The 24,236-nt window shown below is 53.4% G+C and overlaps 1 protein-coding gene across 16 annotated transcripts in view; it reads right to left on the bottom strand.

Moving 5' to 3' along the window:
- CELF2 (CUGBP Elav-like family member 2) overlaps positions 1 to 24,236 on the bottom strand; it is a 507,218-nt gene that overhangs the window by 27,484 nt on the left and 455,498 nt on the right. For all 16 annotated transcript variants that reach the window (XM_059404082.1, XM_059404086.1, XM_059404079.1 and 13 more), the window contains 2 exons: positions 23,717 to 23,780; positions 12,883 to 13,017 (listed from right to left, as the gene is read on the bottom strand). In XM_059404082.1, the coding sequence (XP_059260065.1) occupies positions 12,883 to 13,017; positions 23,717 to 23,780 (199 nt within the window). The remainder of the gene's footprint in view (positions 1 to 12,882; positions 13,018 to 23,716; positions 23,781 to 24,236) is intronic.

Genomic DNA, 24,236 nt, shown 5'->3' with positions numbered 1-24,236 from the left:
GGAAAGGACCTGACCTCCACAGGACCACTGAATGAGAACACAGGACATCAGCAGGTGCCTGACGAAGGCCTTCCTCTTCTCTCTCCTCTTCCTGTTCGTTCTAATTTCTACATCACTGGGAGGCCAGTTAAGTTTATTTGGGTCCCAGAGCTATGTCTGGAGAGAGACCAGAATTACCACCCTGTGCTCTATGGTTCCCCCCCCAAAGATGTCTGTGTCCTAATTCTAGGCACCTGTGACTATGTCAGGGGACATGACCAAGAGGGATTCCAGGCTGCTCTTGGGCAGACCTGGAGGTGAGGAGATGGTCCTGGATTACCTGCCTGCGTTCCTGCCAGTGGAAGAGGGATTCGAAAGTGCGAGAGACGGCAGCATGAGAAGGACTTGCTGTGGAGATGAAGGAAGAAAGGAGCTGTTTGTTGAGGAAAAGTCTGTAGCCTCCAGAAGCCGGAAAAGCAGAGAAACGGATTCTTCCCTAGACCTTCCAGAAAGGACCATACGCTGGTGATACCCTGGTGCCCACCCGGTGAGCGCGCTGACCTTCTGCCCTGTGGAGGCGTGAGATAAGAGGCCTGCGTCGCTTCAGGCCACTCAGTCTGTGGCGATCTGTCATAGCAGCGACAGAAAATGAACACATGCTCTGTGTCAGCTCCAGCAGTAATAGAGCGAGCCATGGTGACGGCTCGCACGACAGAGGCTTCCCTTTGTTCCCGCACGCGCCTGCGGTGGCTCCCGGAACCGTTCCCGGCTCTCCAGCGAGGCAGTCACTGGCGGAAGCTGACACGCGGCTGCAGGCCGGGGTCGCGATTTCACCCAGCTGCCTGGCCCTGGAAAGTTCACAGTACGCGACGCAGACGGAAACTCCTGTGTTGCATCTTGCGTCTGTCAGGCTGCGGCTGAGACTGACTTAGAGAAGCAGTGAGCTCACCGCCGTCATTTGGTTGGTTTTGGGGCTCGGGCCCCTCCCTAACCTGTAAGACCTTGGGCAGTCCTCCCACTTCGCTGAGGTTCAGGATGATCCTCAACGTGGGGATAAGGTGAGCCCCCCCCCCCCCCCACGCCAAGAAGTGACAGAGGATCCTCAGGAAGTCAGATGAGGTGGTGGCACTGGTGTCTAATGCACGGGACGTGACCGATCCACACCGCAGATGATGTGTCCCGGAGGGATGCGGAGCTGGCCATCCTGTCCTCAGGTTCATGCTGAGCCAGTCCCTCCCTGTCGAGAAGAAAGCAAGTGTGCGGTGCCCAGAGACCCCGCCGCCTGGGTGGTTGGCCTCATCCGTCGGGCATCTCCGGCCGTGTGCGCCATTCTGAGAGCGAGGAGGAGGGCGGGCGGCCGGCCAGGCAAGCTGAGACCCCGCTGATGCGAAGGCAGAACGGAGCCCAGAGAGAGGATGAAGCGGAGAGCCGGGGTGGGGTGTGGACGTCGGGAAGGTGTTCCCTGTAGCTCAGGAGTCCAAAACGAGGCTCACAGCTCGCAGGCCTCCAGGAGGGGGGTGCAGCCCAAAGGAGGCCACTCTGCAGGGGCAAGTGGCCACAGACGTGTGCCCCCCCCCCCTGCCCCCCCCCCCTCCCCCCCGTCTGTGGAGTTAGGAAAGCAAAGGCTGCCAGGTGGTCCTGTGTCCGGGGTTTGTGCAGATCCTGCGCGGATCTCTGTGACTCCATCACAGAGAAAACGACGAGAGAAAGACCAGACTTTGGGGGTGGAAACCCTCTGAGCTGGGGCCCAGGGCCCAGAGAAGCTTGGCGCATCTCCCTGTCTGCGGGAGGCGGGGGCCGCACTGCCCTCTGAGGGCTGGTAACCGTGTGAACGGAGAAAACTCACTTCTTAAAAAACTACACTGTACGACCTCCTGCCCCACAGTCACCTGGGGGCTCCTTCAGATGCCCTGAGCCAGAATCTCCGGGTGCGGGACCGGATTTAACACGCCCTCCAGGGGGGGGGTCCTGCTCCGGGAAGCATGAGAGCCCCCAGCCTCGGAGGCGTCCCAGCGCGGTGGCACCTGCTTCCGTCAGGCTGGGTGCGAGGCATCTGGGGCCTGAGAAGGTGAAGGGGTCTGGGGGAGGGAAGGTTTGGCTTGTGATAAGAACGGAACAGATGCCAGGAGGCAGGAAACCAGGAGTAAAAAAATTCCGTAAGACAACTGAGTTATGGGTCCCATTTCCGAGCGCCCGCAAGAGTAACGGACACGTAACGGGCACCAGAGATTTGCTGAATGAATAAAAGAAAATAGTACAGAATGCTGAGGCAGGTACATGGAAGGCCGTGTCCAGTTTCTCTGAGCACGAGGCCAGCGGGAGACCCCGATGAGAGCAGCCACGGGGATCCTGGTCCGCCTTCCACTCTGTCTCACGGAGGGCCGCACGGCCACAGCTGAGCTGCGGCTGAGCCAAGACTCTCCTCTCACTGTCCCTTGTTGCTCACAGGCCGCAGAGGGTGTGGCTATTTTGAAAAACAGCATGGACAAAGCCAGTTGCTGCCTTGTCACCGAGACAGGCAGAACTACCCTTCCATCCTCCGACGGAACTCTGTCATAGAAGGAACCAGACGCCCGCTCTCATTTGCCACACCGGCACTCCCGTGGGCCTCCTCGGTGCCGGGGGGTGGGCACGGGGCCCAGTGCCGAGACCAGCCTGGAGAACCCGCCCCTCCCCTTGAGCCAGATCGCAGACACACGGTAAACACTGGCTCCTTCTCCTTCTGTGTAGAAGGTAGGATGAGGATCTGGAGCCCCGGGGTGGCGGCTGCCTGCGGGGAATGTGGCTGTTCCTCTGTCCTTTTATAGATTCCAGACCCAGAGGGCAAGTAGAGAGATGGCCACGAGGGGCTTAGGAGTCTCCCACTTACCATGTGCCTGTTTACCACCTACCTCCTACCCGAACGTGGCCCCCTCTTGTCCGTAGACTGTGTCTAGCTCCCATCGACCCCACAAATGAGCGCCTCCTAGGAACCCGGGGCGTCAGTTTCCCCATGTTAACCAGTCTCCCCCTTGCCCCGGAGAGCGAAGATTTTGCTCTGAGCTCCAGCGAAACAGCATTAAGAGTGGACGGCGAGAATCTGTATTCAGCTCATTTGTTAAAATTTTGCACCAACAATCGAACGGCGGAAGCACAGAGGCTTTGTGGTTTAGAAAATAAAATATGTCCAAACGGCAAACTGCCTGTCCCGACCAAACGTACTGAGGACATCGGAGCCCTCGGTCGCCCTTCTGCCTCGAACAGGCTTAGACGCTGTCGCCAGTGAGGCAGGATAATTAGGCCAGGACAGGAGTGCTATGGTTATTGGCTAATCCCAGCCCTGGGGCATGAACAAAATGCCCAGGTGCCCCTTCTCCCAGGGGGCTGATGACTGCGCAGGAACCACACCTCTTATTTGCATTTCTCCCCTATAAGGTTTTGGGGGGGGTGGGGGAGAGGGAGGGGACGAGGAGGCTGTTTGTATCAGAATGTGGGATGGATGCAAAGGGTTCTGGTGTCAGCACTCGACGGTCTGCAGCCGGCATATCCTCGGTCCCATAAACATCTGCTCCCCGCCTGGTTCGCCTTCCAAGGACAGCGGACGATGCGACACCGGGCCAGGCCGGTCCCCCTGGTTCTCTAGAACCAGGACCCTGGACCCTGGACCCTGACGGACCTCTAGGGCCTTATTCAAGGGCAGGAGACACAGCAGAGGGTGCCAACGTGGTCCAGAAACGGAAGGAGGCCACGTCTTCCTTGAACTTCTCTTTCCAAGTGCTTGTTGGAGCTCTGACGAGCTGATACTCCGAAGAGAGACACTGACTTCATCAGCTGTCAGCAAACCTGGGGACCTCCCCAGTCCCATGAAGACAGACACTTTTGGAATATGTCATTTGGGGCCTCCAGTTTGAAAAAGTCTGTTCATAGAAACTCAGCAGATACGGATCTAACAAGACCGGATCCAAGAGAAAACTGGACCGGTTTTCCTTTCCAGCGATATTCTGCTGAGTGATTTACCGAAACACAAGCACACGCATCCCCTCAGATGGCCCCAGGGGTTTGCTTTTACAGATGGTCGTGAACATGAATAGAAGGAATTATTGATTTTCTCACAAGGGTGAGAACATGTGAGTGGAAAAGTCCAGAACTGCAGCTTCACGTCTCCGAGAGTTCCTGATTTTGCATGTCTGGCAGCGTGGCCGGACATACTGTCATCACCTCTGCTGCTCATGGCCCGTGTCCCTTCGGCAAATCGTTTAACCCTGCGGCCTCTCGTGGGTGTCTCAAGATCATGCACGATGACCCTCAAGACTCCTCGTAACGGGAGAATGTGCCGATGGGACCCGCTCTGCCCGTGGGAGAGAAGGTGCCGGAGACGAGCCCCTGGGGCAGGCAGATGCGTGTTGGCAGGTCACCGACAACCTGCTGGAGTCCAGTTCTGGGAGGCTCGGGAGCAGGGCCCAGAGGGACAAAACACTCATTCCTAAGGGGCAGATCTTCCTTTGGAGAAGGGGCCGAGGTTGCAGGGGCCACGTGTTCAGCCAGCAGAGTCCTCGAGTGGGAAGGCGTGGGCCGCGGGCTGCTGCCCTCGTGAATGTCCGCGCTTGACTGGGTGGCGGCCACTCCGAGGACATCCTGCCCTGTCATGATTCCCTTGAACCATGTTCTCGAAGCCAACTGTGCCATCGTATCTCTGGTAAGTACGGCGTGTTGCTTCTACAATTTCAAGTCCAGTGTGCGGTACTGTGGGAAGTTCACTGCCCACTTGTTCAGCAGAGCCCCAGAGCAGAAAGAAGGCGGGCACGGGTCTACTCCCTGCATTTGCATTCTAGCATTTTCAGAAGGGTGGGAAGACTCATTTTTTCCAAAGGCGAAAAGTTCAGAGAAAAATATCCCTGGATCTTCTTCTAGTTTTAACCTAGTTTCCTGTTGTCAACAGGGGAATTTTATATCATCTCAAAATAATGAAATAATCTTTCCCATAAGATACTTTAATGTTGTCTTTTAAAAAAAGTGATGGTGTGCATTCGACGTATGTATTACCCTCAATGTTTCAGTAAAAGTGAACAATTCCATTTCACAACTAGTCCATTTCACGCCTAGTCTACTTAGGCTTAAAATCTGGGCTCAAATGTCAGCTGTTCTATTAAAATTTCCCCACCTCCTCAAGACAGAATCTCTCCTGTTACTGATCCCTTGCACCTTATCTGACTTCCTGCTTTTCAGCTAGACTGGTCTGCGTGGTGCATTTTGCTTTTTTTTTTTTTTGCATGTGACCACTGCATCTAGTTTATAGCGGCTCATGGGATCAAACCATCTGTGACCTAAATGTTCTTACTTTGTTGCTTTCAAGTCTTAAAACATGGACCTTAGATCATAAACCCCTGGGAAGCTGTGACTGGCAACTTTTGTTTGCAAAAGTTGGTTACTTTTCCCACTGATATAAAATACAATTAAGCCATTAATACATGCTTTTTGCCAGTGCTAGCAGTAATAATATGCCTATATCAGACACAACATAGGTAGTTTAGTGGGAAAAGGATCTCACAGTGTCGTACAGAAAATATACCTCTGAGCCTGTACACACATCACCACCGGATTGGACGTGGGTCTACCGCACAATATAGGAGACTGTGCAGAACACAATCTATGATGAATCACTAATCCTGGGCTCAGCACAGGTTCCAGAGCCACTCCAAGCGAACATACAAAGAATGAGAGCCAGTATCTGAATATATTAGCAAGTGTACCCAAAATGAGGCAGGAGCAAAGCATGGAGTGGTAGGGGGAGACAGCCCTAGGCACGCACGCAGGACCTGTCCACCTCCCCCCACTGGGGAAGACGGGACAAGCAGGGCTCAGGGCACAGGTGAACTTGGCTTGCGTAAGTCCGAGCTCTGCAGAGAAGTGGGGGTCTCTACCCCTCAGGCACAGCTTTATGAAGCCTTAAAGCAGTTCAGGAACTGTCCAGAGACGGCAGTCTGCCACAGGTCAGGGGCTACTCCCCCTCGTCCACGGTGATGGGTCTCAAATGCCTAGAACAGTCCCAGGTGCACAGGAGACGTTCAGCAAATGTGTGTAGAATGGATGAAAAAATATATCCAGAAAATTACCGTTACTATGGTGACATGTCATTACGGAGCTTTTACATCACATTTGACTCCATTAGCGTCAATGAAAATAAAGTGAATCCCGTAATGTCAGGAACAAGTTAACACACAGAAACCTTCCTAGATAAAAAAAACGTTGAGGGTTGCAGGATGTGAGCAAAGAATGGGACTGTCCGTTCTCTTTTGGTAGCAATAGGGTGGAAAGCTATTAGATTCAACCCCACAAATAAATAGCCAATTTTAACCACCTTTCTGACTAAAACACTTAAAAAGTGTAGCTGATGATGGGGAAAACCGACTGTTTTGAGACTTTTCTTTGGTAACAAGCAGTGAAAACAGATGAGCGTCTGGAGGAAAATGGGAGGGTCCGAGATGCAGGTCAAGGCTGGGGGCCGTGTAAGCAGGAGCGTCCTGGACAGCTGGCGGGGCTCTTGTCGCTGAGCAGCGCTGGTGCCTGGAGGGCGACGGTGGCCCAGTGAGGCGCACGTACTTCAGGGCGCTGAGGACATGCTCTTAAAAGCCCGCACTCGAGCAGATGGTTCGCGACAAAATGAAATGCCTTTCTTTGATGGGAGCCTCTCCTGCTTCTACCGCGACATCAGAATATTTCAAAAGGTGATCTTTGTAAAATGATGAGAATAAGAAAATGTCTTACGTAATTTTGTACTAATGGAGATTGGTCGGGTTGGGTCTTCAGGAACCTGTCAGGCCGGAGTGTTTGTTGGGAGGGAGTGGCTGTTTTGGGATTCTGGAAGCCTCGGGTCCTGGGTGGAAGGTGGGTGTGGGAACCCTGTCACCCGTCACCGTGGCAGAGCCAGCTTCCTGCTTAGAGATGGGCCCGCTGTACTAGGCCAAACATACGCTTTACAACACCTGCCTCACGACATCGTCACCTGCTGCGTGATGCAGGTGACCCATCTGAGGGTCCCCAGAGCAGGGGAGTTACAAGTAAATAATCCCTTCCTACTTTGTAAGAACTTCCTGTCTGGACAGTGAGAGACGGCGCATGTGCCCAAACAGCCAACCTACAGAAACGCTCCATGGAGTGTTCAGTACCGTAAGAGAAGAATACCGGGGTGGCCCCGAGGGGTAGATGGTTTTTCTAGAAGCCTCTTCCTTGCCTGACACTGCAGCCTCCCCTTCCTTCTCCACCCATAAGGAAAATCTAAGGGAGCTCAGGGTTAGAACCAGCTAAATATTTATCCACGAAATGAAACGTGGAAGCACTTACTTCCTCCTGGAGGGCTTCATGGCAGAGGGGGCATTTGCAATGACTCTTAAAAGTATTTGAGTATTGGGGCACCTGGGTGGCTCAGTGGATTAAGCCGCTGCCTTTGGCTCGGGTCATGATCTCAGGGTCCTGGGATCGAGCCCCGCATCGGGCTCTCTGCTCAGCGGGGAGCCTGCTCCCCCCTCTGTCTCTGCCTGCCTCTCTGCCTACTTGTGATCTCTCTCTGTCAAATAGAATAAATAAAATCTTTTTAAAAAAAGTATTTGAGTATTAATAAAGCCATTTTTAATCAATTACTAGAAAACATTCCTTTCCTGCAGCTTAATTTAGTGTAAACTATACTTTTTAGGATGTGCCTTAAGAACACCATATTGACAGCTATACCCTTAAACTTTCCAAGCACTGAGGCCACCACAAATCAGCGATGTCCGGGATTCTCATAGGAGGAAACAGAAGGCACATCCAGCCGAGAATAAGGCATCAAGGCCCACCATGTGTTTGGGGAGGACGAACGGCCTGGTTTAGCTGGAGGAGAGCTGTGGCATTGCGGAAGGCCAGGGAGCACCCCAAGCGCCGCGCCAAGCGGGCTGCTTCCCTCCATGCTGCGCCGGAGCACGTGGGAAGCGACAGATCTGTTTTGTTTTGCCAACATGGGCAAGACGGATGAGGGCCAGAGCGGATGTGGCGGCTGCTGCGACAGCACAAAGGGATGACCGGAGCTTCATCCCGGGGCGGGTCGACCGGGAAAAAGGATGTTCCAGAAAAGGAACCAGAACCGCCTGGCTGCAGGCAGATGAGACGCACATCCAGCCTGGAGGCCAGTCTGCAAGAGGCCGGGAAAGGTGCGGTGGGCCGGGTCGTGGGGGCGGGGGGGGGGGCGGGGGATTGACTCTCAGGCTTCCCGGGGTTGGTGGGGTCACTGGAGCGGCCTCGGCGGAGATGGCCTCGCCCAGCACCCACTGCGTGTCTGCCCGTCTCCTGGCCCCATCACAGTCCACCGGATGCTCCCGGCCCCGGCGTGTGACGGCTGGGGGAGGGGGGTTGGGCCCCATCACACCTCTTCAGGGGACACGGACACCCGCAGGGCACTCCTAAAGATACACAAGTGCCTCTGGTCACACAGCCTCTGGGGTGACCCTGAGGATAACCACCCACCGGTCCTTCTGACCTGAGGATCCCGGGCAGTGAGGATCCCAGGGAAACAACTCCAGGCTCCGTGAGCTCTAAGAACCCCTCCTTGGGGCTGTTTGCTCAGGACTGTGTTGGTCACAGCCTTCTAGGAGGCAGGTGACCTTCTGAAGATTGGAGGAAGAGATAGTGCCTTGGATTTAAAGGGGGAACTATTTGAAAAGCCAACGGTGGGAACGGGAAACATCCTCCCCTACATTTAAAAGGCTTTATATACTTAATAATTTCATAAGAAATTATCTCCTATCCTGAACTGTGTGCCTGATCGAGCGCACTTATGGAAGCATTTGGAGAATTTTAAAATATGTTAAAAACAAAACAGAAGACGGTCAGTGGAATAACGGGGTACATGAATGCAATATTATGTTTGAGACAGAAAATGCCAAAGACACGTGCCTGTGTGGCGATAATAATGCCCCCTCCCGAGCTGTCAAAAGCCCCAGGCAAAAACAAGCCCAGGAGCAGGAGAAAGACCAGCATCATCTTTAAGCCCTCACTGCACACCTTGTAGACAATTTCTTCTTTATACCAACACAGAGACACACTCCTCCAAAACAGGTTCAAAATTTGGAGAGGAAATGACCCAAGAATTAATTAAGAGAATGAAGTAAACAAAGGAGAAATTATCATATCAAAATAAAAGACAAGAAACACGATTAAATTAGGCTTTGAAAGACCCGTGAGGAACCCATAAAAGGCGTAATATGCATTTACCTGGTTTTTATTCTTTCATGATTTAATTTCTAATTTTATTCACTACCATCTGATAATTGCATGAAACACTTATTCTAACCATGGGCAATTTAAACTATTTTAATTTTTATTTCAAGGCCATGAGACAAAGGAACCTATTTATTGCCTAAGGGGATTTTTTTTTTTTAACAAAAATTAAAGCTTAATCTTTCATGTTTTAAAGCAGAGACTGTTTAAAATCATTTATAATAATGCTGTAGGGAGACTATGCCTGGGTATGCAAAATTGAAATGATAAATTTACAATTATTAAAAAAAATTAATAGTTTGGGGGATTGACTTGTCCCTTTCCTTTCAAGATGGACTTGTGTGAGGTACAGGGGACATCTCTGAAAGCAGGGTAAAGCCAGGGCCCGTGTGGGAGCCATGCGATGGCGCCTCTGTGCCTTTCACTGATGGACTGGACTGCTAGGGGTATAATGTCGGCAGGTCCTGTTTTTTATTATTTAAAAATAAATAATGGCATTGGCCTTGGGAATTACGTCACACCCCTTTTAGATTGTAGGTAATAGTTCTGATGAAGTGGACGGTCATGAATTCTACCAACCACATTTTCTGTGACTTTGAAAAAGTCCCTGATGGAAATTAGACAAATCATTTACTTTCACTTAAATGCCAGATTTTTTTTTAGTTACGCTTAAGAAAAATAATTGAAATGTAGATTTAAAATCGGGGCTGCTGCTACACTTCAGGATTCTAATGAAATACTTTCAGCTATTATGCAAAGCATTGCTCAACAGAGAGGAGAAAAACCACTTTCAGTGGTACCGCAGCAGAATTTCTGGAAGGGCAGAATGCGTCTTTGAGAGCAAAGGTAAGACGCTCTGCTATGGGGAGAAGGAAAACAGATCTCAGGACACATTTTCCCTTTCATTAAGAGCTCAGGAAAAACCTGAAAATGGTCACATGTGCTTAAAGTTCCTGAAACACACAGGCCATCTTCCTCAGCTGTCTGAGTCCCCCACCGCTGGAAGAAGGTTCCAATGTCTTCGAGCTGGTGACCCTACTGGATGGAAAGCGCTGGGTCCAGGGACGTGGCGGCCCCCCTCCTCTCTGCTCCGGGTGCCACAGCTCCCCTGCTGGGGAGCGATGGCCCCAGTTCCCTCCCAGCTTCCGGCGTGCTCTGTCTATGCCTGAATGTCCCTTCCCTAGCTAACCAGGTGGCCTCCTCCAGCTTCCTTCACTCTCCGCCACGGTCTGTCCAGGCTGGCCTCAGCGCCGCGTGGCCTGGCGCACATGGGGCGCACTGAACTGCTTATCGTCTGAGATCCCCTCACCAAGTGGGACCTACCCGAGAGCAGGGAGCACGTCTGCTGTGGTCCCCCCGCCCCCCTGCACCCGGGCCAGGGCCTGGCATCAGACAGCCCCTCGGAGCGGTTACCTACCAACTCCACGGTCTACCCCGACCAGCTCGCAGTCTCTCTGCACTTGCCTTCTTAAACGGACACGTCTTCTTTTAAAGAACGAAATGTTCAAATATTGGTTCTGATTCCCCAGAGCCCAAGCACGTTCCAGCCCAAATATCACAATGGGAGAGCATATTTTAATAAAGTCAAATGAACTCTCACAAGCAAACGATAGGCCACAAACCATTAGCCAAAATGTCCTCTTATGCTAATGGCCTGTCTCTGGAATGGCAGAACAATTTTCATGTCACTACAGCACTGAACATCTCCAAGTTAAAGTTTTTAAGGGCTGGAGGTTCTAACTGGGGGCTACACGGCCCCCCTGCCATTTAAGGACAAGTTTTCTTTTTTTCTCTGCCTTATTGCCAACGATGTGGTCAGTTTCTGTGGTTGCTCTTGATAAAAGGAAGAGAAGATGAAGACCAGGGGTGGAAAAATTATAATCACTTCCTTTTGCCAAATACAGCTGACATGGTTTTCTCTTTTTAAACACCTAATCCTCTTCATTTTTATATAAGCAAATAAAGAGCAAACAGATTATAAATGACTTTTAGTTTTTTTTTTTTTTTTTCTCTCTCCAAGTAAAACAGAGTTAAAGATATCCGCTTCTGGTATATGACACTTGGTGCTCTTTCAATGTAGTCGTTCCATAGTCCTCATAGGCGAGAGAAACATCCTCATTTAAGAAAATGCTTTTCAATCTGAATTATAAAAGAGGCAAATTAGCGAGGTCAAAATGTTTAGCTTGCTTTTAAGAAAAGTCACGACTATTTTTATAAATGGGAGTTTACGCCAAAGATGTCTATTTCTTTTCTTTCCTTTTTTTTAGATTTTATTTGACAGAGAAAGATAGTGAGAAAGCAGAAGCAGGGGGAGCAGCAGACGGAGAGGCAGAAGCAGGCTCCCCACTCAGCAGGGGGCCCGAGGGCGCGGGGCTCCATCCCAGGACCCCAGGGCCATGATCAGAGCTGAAAGCAGACACTGAACCTACTGAGCCACCCAGGCGCCCTGAAGAAGTCTGTTTCTTAAACACAGTCACTGGAGAATTTACTTAAGTAACAAGTCTATGTACTGCGCAGTAGAGTTGTGACTTGATTTGCTGGAGGTAAAAAAAACAAAGAAATGGGGTGAAAGTTGATTTTTTGGAAAGACCATCAACTGCTCCAGACGAGGCCCGCGGAGAGTGATGGCACGTTTTGGAAGACATTTTACAGAACAAAGTCAACACTCCTCAGTGCTGTGGCTGGGACAGGACAGGATGTGAGGACGAGTCCCCGGGGCCTCGCCTACGTGTCCCCGAATGTGTCCCTGCAGTGGGGAAATGCGTGCAACACCCAGTGTTTCATCACTAGGCCACGGGCTGTGGTTCCTTGGGGGGCGCGGGCTCCCTGGGCAGCCCCGCTGCTTCCTGCGGCCAGAAACCTTAAGCAAGCCGGCCTGCCGGGTGCAGCTCGAATTTTTGGTTCTCCTGAAGGCCAGCCCCGTGCTCGCCCCCGGGGGCTCCTCCAGCTCCCGGCAATGCTGCGGCAGAGCCAGCACAGGGCCCATGGGCTCCGCGGGGCCCGTGTTGGGCCTCGGCCTCCACGCCTGAGGTGTGCGCCGGAGCTTATCTGTCAAGGCCTAGAAGACTCCAGACGAAGGAAAGCCAGCAAGACAGTTTTTAAGACACAAATCATGGTATCCAGGCAACCACGTTACATCTGGCTCAGATGAAAAGAAAAATGGCATCTGCTTTTGAATAAGGTGACAACACTTTGAGGAGAAAGACTTTCAACTGCCTCGCCCAGAAGGCGATGGGGCATCCCAGGCCGGTCCTCCCCAGAGCGGGTGTTGTAAAAGCAAACGAGCGGGGGGCAGGACCCCGTCGCTGTGAAACAGAACGCCGGAACAACGTGGGATTCTGAGATGCAACAGAATGTTCTGGAAGTGCTAAGGAGCACAACAAAGATGGCCGAGCAAACAAGACGGGGAGAGGGAGGCCCTTCCTCAAGGCGCCGGATGGAGTGGCGCTGGCCGGAGTGAGCGGGAGATGCCCCCAGCAAGGTGGTGGAGAGACCCTTCCAGAACACTCCCTCCTATGCCCTGGAAAACCTCACGCACTGGCCTTCACACCCCGAGTCTTTAAGAAACCTTACAGCGAGCCAGCAGCCCCGTACCCCTGAAGGCCGGGGCGCCCCCTCCAGACACAGTCCCCCCACTCCCCGCCCCGTGTCCCCAGAGGGAGGGCACCCCCTTACCGGGACTGGTGAGGGCTCCCAGGGCGCTGCTCGTGGTGGACAGAGGGTTTGCATTGGTGGTGGTGGCTGAGGTCTGGGCTGCGGCCGCCGCCGCCGCCAGCGTTGCCAGGTTCTGTAACTGCAGAGCATTCATGCCTGCGGGGGGAAGAGAGACGCCACTTTAGCAAGAGGCCTGCTTGGCCCGGCTCCAAACGCGGGGGCAGCGACAGGAGCAGGGGCCCCGGGCAGCAGGCGCTGTGATGGCCCGCTCTGCCCAGCTGCCTTGGTGACAGGGCGCCACCACGCTTCCCAGCGGAGCCACCGCCTGTGCGCCCTGCTGCCTGTCCTCGCCCAGGACCGGTCCCCAACCGCTGCCTCCCAGGGCCGCAGACATCACTGGGAAGGACAGGAAGAGATCGTGTGTGTGCACAGGCCACCCCCTGTCAGGAAACCGTGAGTCGGGGGCCCGGTGGCTGCAGGACGGGCCGCCCGGTTAGTCCACTGGGGACATCAAAGTCAAACGCTCCTCCTGCTCGGACGGAACCTGAATGGGCTTCCTGGCTCTGCCACTTTACCAGCTTGGGGGACTCGGAAGAATTGGCTCCTCTCTGCGCTTCCTGCTCAGTGACTGGGACTGTTCTCGGCTCCTCACGGCCAAGGACAGCGCGCAGATTAAATGAGACGAAGAACGCAGATCGCCCAACACCGTGATGGGCCCAGCGCCAACACTGCCCTTACGACTCTCACTGTCACAACCGCCACCGATGCCCTCGCTCCACACTCACTGTTAATGTGAACTCAAATGTGACCATGGTAGGAACTCACAAAACATTATGAATAAGAAAATGAAGGAATAAAAACGGCAATGCCCGTCCTATTTTTATTTGCGAAGTGCTTGTATTTGCATTTTTGGGTTTCAGAGAAGGACCGTGTTTAACCAGAACGGATCTCTAGCTACTGAAAAATGAAGCAAAGAGCAGCAGAGAGAAGTAAAACTTTGCAGGAACACGAGGGTGGGGTCAGCTGAGATCTGGGGGTGTCACAGGGAGGCTGCCTGACCTTGGAAAGGCCTTGGGGGTCATGCCCGCATCACCTCCCCACCTCTGTTTCTCACCCCAAGGGTCTCCGAACATTCAGTCTTTGTTCATGATTCACTTCCCACTAAAGCACATTCAAGAAGCAGGCAACAATGGTTCTCTCCCCACACAGAGGGATTTTACACAGAAAGATGCTAGTTTTAAGTAATCCGCTTAATTTTACCTTCTTCTCATGTCTCAAATCCAGGTACTTAATACATGCCGACTGCGCAAATTTAATCTGGTTTAGAGAGACTGGCCAGATCGCAGCTTCCTTCTATGTTGGGGGTGGTGGTGGAGTGAGTGGTGATGGAATATTCTAGCAACATTCCTGTGTAAGCCCCCAGCCACAGTGTGGAGCCCTCTGCGTAAGCATGGCTCAGAGCACGGCCGCGGGGCTCGCTTATCCTGCTCCCCCAGCCTGGCTGCCCCAGTCACAAGTCCTACTCAGAAAAGACTTCCTGATGTCTTTGCCGCAAAATGGCTCTTCATGTTGTTCAAAACATCACCCTGTCTTCTTCCCGGAGACATCCGGCCGCCTTGGCTTAGGAGAGAGCCAAGCACCTGATTTCAAAATCCACTTAGGGGCTGGGGACGCGCAGACGCCGGACACGGGCAGTTGTGGAATCCTGCTAACTTCTGCGAGCGCAGGGCAGCCTCCCAGCAACCCTGTCTCCTCCGGTCAGTGCAACTGGCACCAGAGCTCACTCCCCTTCCCTCTGATCCAGGGTCAGACAGGGTCATCCTTATGAAGACGTGGGATTTGAGGAAGCGTGGTCTTATTTTTCTGGGGGTACTTGAGGCAAATGGGGGAGGCACAGACCCGGCCTCGGCACGGACCCACCTGGACGCAGTGAGGGGCTCAGCGGCCACCAGGGGCTCGAGTGCACTTCACACCTGCGTGGGCTGACGGGCCCGGGCCCTGAGTGATGCTGGGGGCAGTGCGGGATGTTCCTTCTGACCCATCAGTCCCCTCTTGGCCCTCTTGTGGCTAAGGGTACTTCTGATGCTTTAATGGCACAAACCCCATAACCAGACTATATTCCCGACACTTGGCTGTGCTGGCGAAGAAAACCCACGGGACCCGCCTGGCACGAGTTGATGGTAAGCAGAGCCTGTCTCCTGGTTCCGGTCCCACGGAGCTCCTCTGGCCTCCAAGACCGCTCCCCTGACCCGCCCCTGATGCGGGCTGTGGCCCGCAAAGGGGATTCCAGAACTCCAAAGAACTTAGCCCACGCTTTGGCTCAGAGACTCAGGTCCTGGGCTGAGGCCTGACAGCAGAGAGCTGGCTGTGGGCCCCTGAACCCGGGCAGTGCTCCTACCACCCCGCACAGCCTCCCTCTGAAGACCGAGTCTGCATTCAACACCCCTTCCGTGTGTGCTCTAAGTCACTGGTCTCGCTGTTTCTGACTTGTGGCATTCGCCACATCTGACCTTGAGCTTATGGGTGTGTACCTTTCACCCCCGTAACTAGATACCGAGCTCCCTGAGGGCTAAGGTTTGTCTGTCCGCCTGTGCAGACAGACACACACTCGCAGCTGTAGGCGCAGCAGGCGATGGGTGAATCCGCGCAGGACGAATGGACAGGGGCATCCAACATGAAATTCCCATGAACCACAACAAAGAGGACCACCCGCAGACCCACACAAGCTGTGGTTTTCTCCGCTGTTTGTCCTTCAGTATTTAGCACGGCTTTCCCTATGGACTGTTTTCCACAACGGTCACTAATCCAGTCTCCAAATATTTATTAGAACAATGCATCTTCCTTATCTCACCACTGGCATGGCTGGGGCCCTGCTGACAATACTCCAGTTTTCCATTCCACTGTCCTCTTCTGCTCACACTCGGGGCGTGTCACCTTCAGGGTCCCCTCGACCCTTCTTCCCACGTGTCACCACTCAGGGGACTCTGCTGTCCTAGTCCACCTTCCCCTGCCTCCACCCAGCAGGCCAGGCAGAGGGACCTCGGCTCTGGGGCACCACAGCGGGTGGGGGGCCGACTGTGCTCAACAATCACACCGCAAGGAAAGCAAAAACATGGGCCCAAGGAAGCCACAGAGAGGGACAGTGGGAAGGACAGGTCAGCAGGAGGGCCAGCATCTGAGGGGCCTGGGGAAAAAGGAGGATTCGAGGGGGAGATGCAGCGAGCAGGAGGAGCCCGCATCCCTGCGGCTCATCCGTCTGTCCGTCCACCCACCTTCCATCCGTCCATCTGTCCATTCACTCCGTCATCTCTCTACCTATCTTCCCAACTCTCTCCCCGCCCAGCCCCCGACACATCTGTCCCACCGTTCAGCGGGTACCGAGGCCCCGAGGCCAGCCCCCCACCGCCGGACTAGGGACCGAGCGAAGACCAGACGACGTGTGCCCCCCAGAAAGCAAGGAGCAGCCAGGGCCCCGAGCGGAGTCCCACTTCATCTGCTGCTGGAAGAAGGCCCCAGACTCAGCAGCTCCTTCTCTCTGGTCTTTGACGGGACGGGAGGAACCCGGGACAGCACTGGGCAGCTGACGGAGGCAGCCCCCCCCCCCCCCCCGCAAAGGATCACGCCACTCCTCCCATTCTAGTCCTTTCGGGGTCCCGCGTGCTGACGCTGGGAGGGCCACAGCCCCGTCCCCACCGAGAAGTGCGGGCTCCGTGGGCTCGAGGCGGTAGGTGGAGCGGTGGCAGCTTCCTCGCCCACTTTCTGGAGGAGGAGCGGTTCCCAGGCCGGATCCTCCCCGTCCCTGCTTTCCTTGACGACGCAGAGGCCTCTCTTCCTCCACCTGTCCTGTGTGGCAGGGCCTGGGCCGCGGGGCTCTCCCCGGCGACAAGAGCCACTGTGTCCCGGAGGCGCTGCCGGCGCAGGGAGGACAGTGGCGCCGGGAAGACAGCGCGGGCCGGGCGGGCTCCTCCCGCCTCACACGCGCCCTCGCCCCCGGCACCAGCGGCGCTCCCAACCGGCCCGGGGACCAAGGCACCCGCCGAGGACACAGAGCCCCGGGGAGGACCACCCTGCGGAGGTGGCGCCCCTCACAGGGGCCGGGCCGTCCCTGCCACGAAGGCCTCCCTGTGCGCCTTGGGTCCCGCTGGTTCCCTCTGCCCCGCCGCCACCGCCTCCTCAGGGCGCTTGTGATCCACGCTCGTCTCTCAGCTCTGCTCCCGGAACATTCCGGGCGAAGGGGCGGAGGAGGGAGGGATGGTGGGACACGGGGGTTCCCAAGCAGACGCCCGGGGCGCGGGGGCAGGGGCAGGGGCGCACACGGGGGTGCTGCAGGGGTGCGGCTGGGCCTGCGGGACGCCCCGGAGCTGACCAGCGGCCTTCTCCGCGCTCCCTGCTCGACTCCAGGCTCGGGTCCCAGAAGCCAGGCCGGGGCGCAGGGTCCCAGGCGGGCGCGGCGCCTGGAGGGGACCAGGAACCGCCTGCGCCTCCTTCCCCACATCGCCGAACCGCCGCGTTCGTTTTGGGCTGTGACTTCCCTCCTGCCCGTCACCGACCCCCCAGTGTCCCCCTTCTCCCGTTCCCGATTCCCCGCGGCCCACATGGGCCCGGACCGCTTTCCCGTGAGCCCGGAGCGCAGGGCTGTGTCCCTCGGCTGTACGGGGGGGCGGGGGGGGTGCCCGGGAGCTGGCGACTCCCACCCACCCGGAGGCCCGAGGCCCGGCTGGGGCGGCCGGACCCGGGGGGCAATGGGGACCCGAACAGACTGTGCCGAGGAGGGAACCCGAGGCCAGAAACGGCTGTAGCGCCCGCTCCAGACAAAAACCGATGCACAAAGGCTGAGCAAGGAAGCCCAAGGAGCCAGAGGCTCTCCCCGAGCTCCCGGGCTGAGGTGGGACCCAGGCAGGGGCCTAAGGCGGCGGGTCAGGCCCCTCTGCGGGGCTTGCTGTGGCCTGGCCGCGGGGCAGCGAGGCTCCGCTCCCCGGTACATGGCCTTCTGTCCGGTCCCACGGAGGCCCAAGGCTCGTCCTCTCGTGGGTCCCTCCAGGAAGACAGCCTCCTCTGGGGGCTGGGGGCCTTCCAAATGCGGCTGGCACACCCCCTAAGGTGTCCCCAGGCCAAGGCATCTGGACCCTTCCCTGCCAACAGCACACAAGCCAGGTGGTGGATGTTAGGTTCTTCCTGCCCCTTCCCCGGCTCCCCCAGCCCGGGCGGACATCACACACGCCGTCGGTCCTACTGAGGGCCTGGGGGGCCCACGCTGCTTCCAGAAAAGGCATCTGCCCTGAGTAGGGAAAGCAGCCCCCGGAGCTCTGTGCCTCGACCCTCTCCTGCTTCCACCACCCCAGGCTGTCCGGGGCGCTCTGGCTCTCTGACCACACGCTCTTGCGCGGTCCTCCCTGGGCTCCGGCCCCCTCCGGGCCCAGCCAACACTGGTGGCCCCGGCTGCAGGCCGCCTGGCGCTCTCTGCGGCCCCGTTTTGGTTCTTCCCTGCCGTTTTCTTGTCTCTGGGGTGTGTGAGCCACTCTGTTCCTTCCTCTCTCAGCTCTCTTCTAGATCACCGGCCCTCCGGTCACCCTCTCTGCGGGGCCACTTGGTGATCCCCAAGGGGCACCCGAAGAGCCCGCTGCACCCGGGATCAGCTGTCTCCCCGGCAGAGCAAGAGCTTTCCACCTCACTGAGCCCTCTGCTCCGAGGGGCCCCACGCAAGCCAGGGGCGACAATCTGGGTGACTAGAAATACAAAACATCTAAATACATTTTACGAAATCCCACAGCGTGCCAAGACCAAGATGGTTAAAAAAAAAAAAAATTAGGGGGAATGCAGGCATTCAACTTTTCATTCATTACTTGGGAAAAGAAAAATCCTTCTCCAGACGAAGAAATGATGTACAGAACAGATGTGCAATATGCCTACTTGAAATTTAAGATTTAAAAAAATTATTTATAAGGAGAAGGGCATGAAAATTTAATTTAATGTTCACCTTAGGTAATTTTGTGTCTTATTGTTCATAGCAATTACCATAAATCTGCATATCAATAAGCGAGAACAGATGTCAGTTGTTACAAGTGCTTGCCAATCAGGTCTGTTAAAAAGTGACAGATGGGTGGTTATGGAATGTTCTCATAAGGCCTATTAGCACATTCGCGGAAGGGTCTGCAGCGAGAGAGTGGGAAGCTCTGCTCCAGGAAGGCTTTCTCGAATCCAGAGCCCAGCCCTCACAACCCAGGCGCCGCGGAACATGGACACCAGCTTCTGGAAACATCTCCCGTCCTGTCCTCTTGTCACAGACATTCCAGGACGGCCTTCTGTAGAGGCAGGATCCCACACCCATGTAGGAAGAGGGCGTATGTTGTTTTAAGCAAAGAACGGTGCCCTGTAAACTCTCACTGTGACTTTTAAAACTCAGGCCGGATGTTCTGGAAGAGAATCACTGCCACCATCTTGGACGACGCCAAGTGCAGCCCTTTCCTCTCGTCCATCAACAGATACATTCTTTTTGGTCGTAGCTCCGTGAATCAACAGATGAACTCTTCTTCGTCAGAGCTCTGTAAATCTTTAATTTCTTTAATAACACCTCCACATGCTGGGAAAAAACAAAACAAAACAAAGCTGCCCCAACACCAAACAGCCCGCTCTGAACACACGTGCGATGCCTTCCAGAAGGAAGGGAGGCAGCTTTCCTGGGACTGTTGCTTCTTTCTGCCGCGTTCTGGAGAGCTCTCTGCATTACTGATCTGTGGCTTGGATTCGTGATTTGGCCCGTGAAACCGTGTGCAGGAGAAGGTCACTGCAGTCTGTGTGTCTGTGGACAGACCTCTGCACCTGCTGAGAACAGGTGCACCATGTCTGGGGTGGTCCGGAGCTCGGGGCTCGGATGTGCTGGAAATTTGGACCTGCTGCGTCCCAGCACAGTGACATGGGCAAGTGTGTTCATGACCCTCTAATCCTCGGCGGCCCCCCCACGCCCTTGAAGCAGGACACCTGTGCTTCCTTGAACTCTGGACGTCAGTCTGTCCAGCGTGTCTCACCGAGTTATTATCTAACATTTCCCACCTCAGTTTTTCAAGTGCAACAGAGTAACGAAGTGCAGGTTTTGTCCTTGGCATGCAGTGAGGATAAACTGTGGTAATTGCAAGGAGCGCTGTTAAAAACGAAACTGTGAAATAGGACCCTTGCTTATTGAATGCGATGCTCTTTTGAGAGGACAGTGGTTATAAAAAAATTATTGACCGAAAAGTCACTTTTCCCTAATTCTTTCTTCAGGGAGAAAAAATAAACCTCCAGACTCTTAGCCCAAGTTTCTGAGATTTCAGAAATTCCTGGGACAAATATCACAGTTGGGTGAGAAACGGACAAGTTTTTCTTAGAGGTTTTAAGCGGCAAAATAAAATCAGTCAAGTTTAAGGACACACAGGCAGTACAGGTGAAAGCATCTGGCTTCTACAGATTTGAGCCTGATCTAGTTTCTGCTCTTAAATTCCATATTCAGTAAAGGTTCCCTTCCATAAAATTATGAAACACATGTGAAGTTCTTTTCAGTTTGAAAGGGAAATGGTCAGTCACTTTGGGGAAACTAGCCGATGCCTCATTCCGTTTTATTGAGACCAATACTTCATGCCTTGTCGAAAATGTTTTTCCTTTTGTGGCTTTATTTTCCGCTCAAAAAGAAAGTGTTTTGCTCATTCAAATGAGACATTTTTAGACTTTAGTGATAAACTTCAATTTCCCGAAGGACAGGCTATTATATATTGAGAGTTGTTCACAAAATATTATTGCTGCTTTCTGGAATGATGTTTCTCTCTCTCTGGTGGTAGTGTTCCGAGCTAGATCACTAAAGTTCGAACTTTACAAGTGGAGTATGTTTTATGCCGTAAGACATAAAAACTGCGTCTGAATCATGTAGGTTCCCATTCGAACTGGGCCCTGATCTCAAGCCCTCAATAAGAATTTGAACCTCGGGTGAGATTTGGGGTAAACGGCCTCTTGGATTTCTTCCTATTGCTTTCACCGGACGCTGCGGGCCATGTGCTTGGCCACATGTTTGATCGTGAACCCACGGTTGCCAAATCCTCGGCAACCCAACCGTGAAGATGCTGTCATTAGCTTACGTAATGTTTTCTCCGCTCAGGAGCTAAGGCCAAGGTCAAATTTCTCCATTGAAAAAATAGGGCGTTTAACTTAAGCTCCCCTGGGAATGTATCCAAAATATCAATTTGTGTTTGTCAATTTATACATGTATTCAGCCATCCACTCGGAAATAGTCAGTAGCACCTCTCAGCGGAGCCAGGCCGAGCGCCTCTTGGGGCCTAATGGCTTGGGAGCGTTTGGGGAAGGTGGTGAGGAAAGAAGAAAGGGCTTTAGGGTACCCCTTCCATATTTCGTGGGGTATCAGGGAAGCCTCCTTTATTTTTTAAAGATTCACTTACTTATTTTAAGAGAGAGAGAGAAGGGAAGAGTGTGAGAGCCAGCAGGGGGCGGGGCCAGAGGACAAAAGGGAATCTCAAGCAGATCCTGTGCTGAGTGCAGAGCCCAGCGAGGGGCTTGATCTCACGACCCCGAGATCATGACCTGGGATGAAATCAAGGGTCAAGATGCTCGATGGACTAAGCCATCTGGGCGTCCCAGGGAAACCTCCTTCAGAGAGGTACTTCTGTTACCATTTCACTTTGTAATGCTGGTCCGGAAGACTGGCAAAGACAGGAGCGAAGTCCTACTTCAGGAGAGGACGAAAGAGCAGGAAGCCTTATAACTTGATTTTATTGGCAGAAAATATATAGAATATATAGTCCAAACCACCGTGCTTCAAATACTCAGGAGGAAGCAGCTGGATTTTCCCTAGGAATGAAGAAACCACCTTTCTGGAAATCACCGAGCAGATGGAGCCCTGACATTGACATCCTTGATACTCGGAGTGTTCAAGGTGATGGTAGATAATGGACCACTCAGCATGTGATTTCACAGCCTGTGCAGTCTTAGTGTGCTGAATTTTATATGTTGAAGGTTCAAGAAAGGGATATTCTGGAAGGCCCAGAGTGCTTACAGACTGCCTTTAAATTAGCCATCTGCTCCATGGACCTTCTAAGGTGACTCCTGGATAGCTTTAGTTTTTAAATGAGCGCACAGAGCATGTAAATGCCACCATCCTGACCTGTGGCTGGCGAGACCGAGGAGCCAGGGCACTGAAAAACGGCAGGGCGCTCTGTCCACCGGGGACGACACGCTCGGCTGTCGCCTCAGGACCCAGTGACCTCTGCATAATTTAACTGGGAGTGGGAGAGCCGGAGGCTTCCTCTAAGGAAAGATCCTAATTTCGGATCTGGGTGGGTCCATACCATTAGAGGGGAAAATAAATGTTGTATTGGTTGAAAATATGACAAATCTTCGTATTTCCTGTAGAGCCATAATCTGGAGATTTTCCCTTGAAAACACAGAGCACTCCCTGAGTATTTTCCACTTTTGTCTCTCCAATTCCCTTTGCAGAACTAAACGTTAACCATTTGCTGTGATCCTTAGATCCAAGGCAAGCCTCCAAAACCGTATTCATAAATATATTGCTGAAGGACTGAACTACTTACCATTTTAACATGTTTTTCCCCCTAGTAAACTGAGAGCAGTATTACAATAAAACACGTTGGCATTGTCATGAGATTTAAAGCCCAATGAATAATTCTGCATTTTTTTTTTTTTTAACTGTAGACCAACATATCCTGTCAGACAACAGGTTCCCCTTAGTCTGTGGGGCCACGGGGGAGGGCTGGGCTGGTGATCACGGAGCACACGTGAGGAGGAAGTCCTTCCAGATACATTCAAAGTGAAACAATCAAACAAAACCAAGAATAGTTATTTAGGAAAAAAAAAAAAAAAAGAAATGAGAAAAAAGGTGTTTTCACAGTGACAGGGAAAAAAAAAATCTGGCTTCTATTCTATACCTTCAAGGTTTCATTTCATTGAGTCAGGGTGTCCTTTGTTAAAAACAAATGGCGCTTGATTCTAACATGCCAAAATTCTGTTCTTCTCCTGCCCCCTCACTTCCCGCATCTTTCTGGAACCAAATAAGGGAAGTGCTCCCTCGCTGGCCCTCAGGGCAGGTGGACGGCACCTGTGTTCTGACAGACAGTGCGGGCCACCTTCTCGAGCCCTGCGGAAGTTAGGGTCAGAGCCCAGAAGGTGACGCCTTAGGAGTGACTTTTCACTAATCATCGCACCTGGGTTACTACTGACGCAGCTCATTCTACAAAGAAATCCTTCATGAGCCAGCTTTCAAATCCAGCCCCGCTTTGATTTTCTCAAGAACAAAGATTATACTTGTGCATAAAAGCTTCTCGTGCACAGTTCTGTCAACCGAGGGTACCAAAGTTTAAAAAAAAAGAAAAGAAATGCACCCTGTTAATTGTCTACGGCTACCAGGGGACTGCAAACTGTATCAAAGATAGGCCTGCAATCTTGGCTCTCATTATGGAGGTCAGAATATTTATTGACTGCTTCTTATTAAAATTTCAGCAGCCCGTCAATCATTCTGGCTGCCCTGGATAGAAGCAATCTTGTTGGAAATTCCCCAGCAATCAATCCCATCAAAAAACAAAAATAGCAAAATAGGAAACAACTCTGGAGGTTACGACAGGCTTCGCAGCCCCTTGCCCCCCACCTCCCCGCCCTGGCTGGAGAGGTCTGAGGTGGAGGGCAGCTCCCCAGCCCCGGACTCTGACGGTAACACGTGAGTCCGAAGGCCCACAGGGCTGCTCGTGGCTCTCCTGCTCTCTGTTCCCTCTTTCTTCCCTGCTTGTCTTCTTAGCCCTCGGAAGCCACCCAAGTCCAGCCAACAGCACGGTCCAAAGCAAAGACACGCGTCACGACTTACCAGCCATCTGCTGAATGCCACTGAACGCACCCAGGTTGCTGGAGGAGGTGGCTTGCTGTAGAAGCTGCAAAGGGAGGGAGAAGTGGACCGTCAGACCAAAGTGCACACGGGACGAGGAAGCTTCTGGAAGGGGTAGGGGGGAGCTGTCCAGCTCCCTGTGCGTTTATACAGTCGCGTGCTGCTTCCTATTCATGGGCTGTAAATCCATATTCACGTCTAATCTCTATTAAGAAGCACAGACACTGGGGAAACTCAGTACCACTGCTGCCTTAAAACCATCCATTTGGTCTTTTTAACGACAGGTGTTATGTCCATTGAAACTAATGCGGCGTGACTGAGGCGGGCCCCCTGTAGCCTGGTGGTCGCCACGGCGCAGCTCCATCAACCGAGGCCCATCCCTCGGTCTAACAGCTCAGTGGCCTTCGTCCTCCATAGGGAGCGCCTGGCTTCACAGACTCTTGGGACAAGAGAGACATCACCATGATAACTACTCTCTCTCACACACACACGCACACACGCA

Source organism: Mustela nigripes, chromosome 6 (genome assembly GCF_022355385.1).
Source record: "Mustela nigripes isolate SB6536 chromosome 6, MUSNIG.SB6536, whole genome shotgun sequence".
Classification (NCBI taxonomy): domain Eukaryota; kingdom Metazoa; phylum Chordata; class Mammalia; order Carnivora; family Mustelidae; genus Mustela; species Mustela nigripes.
This window is presented reverse-complemented; position numbering and strand designations above follow the sequence as displayed.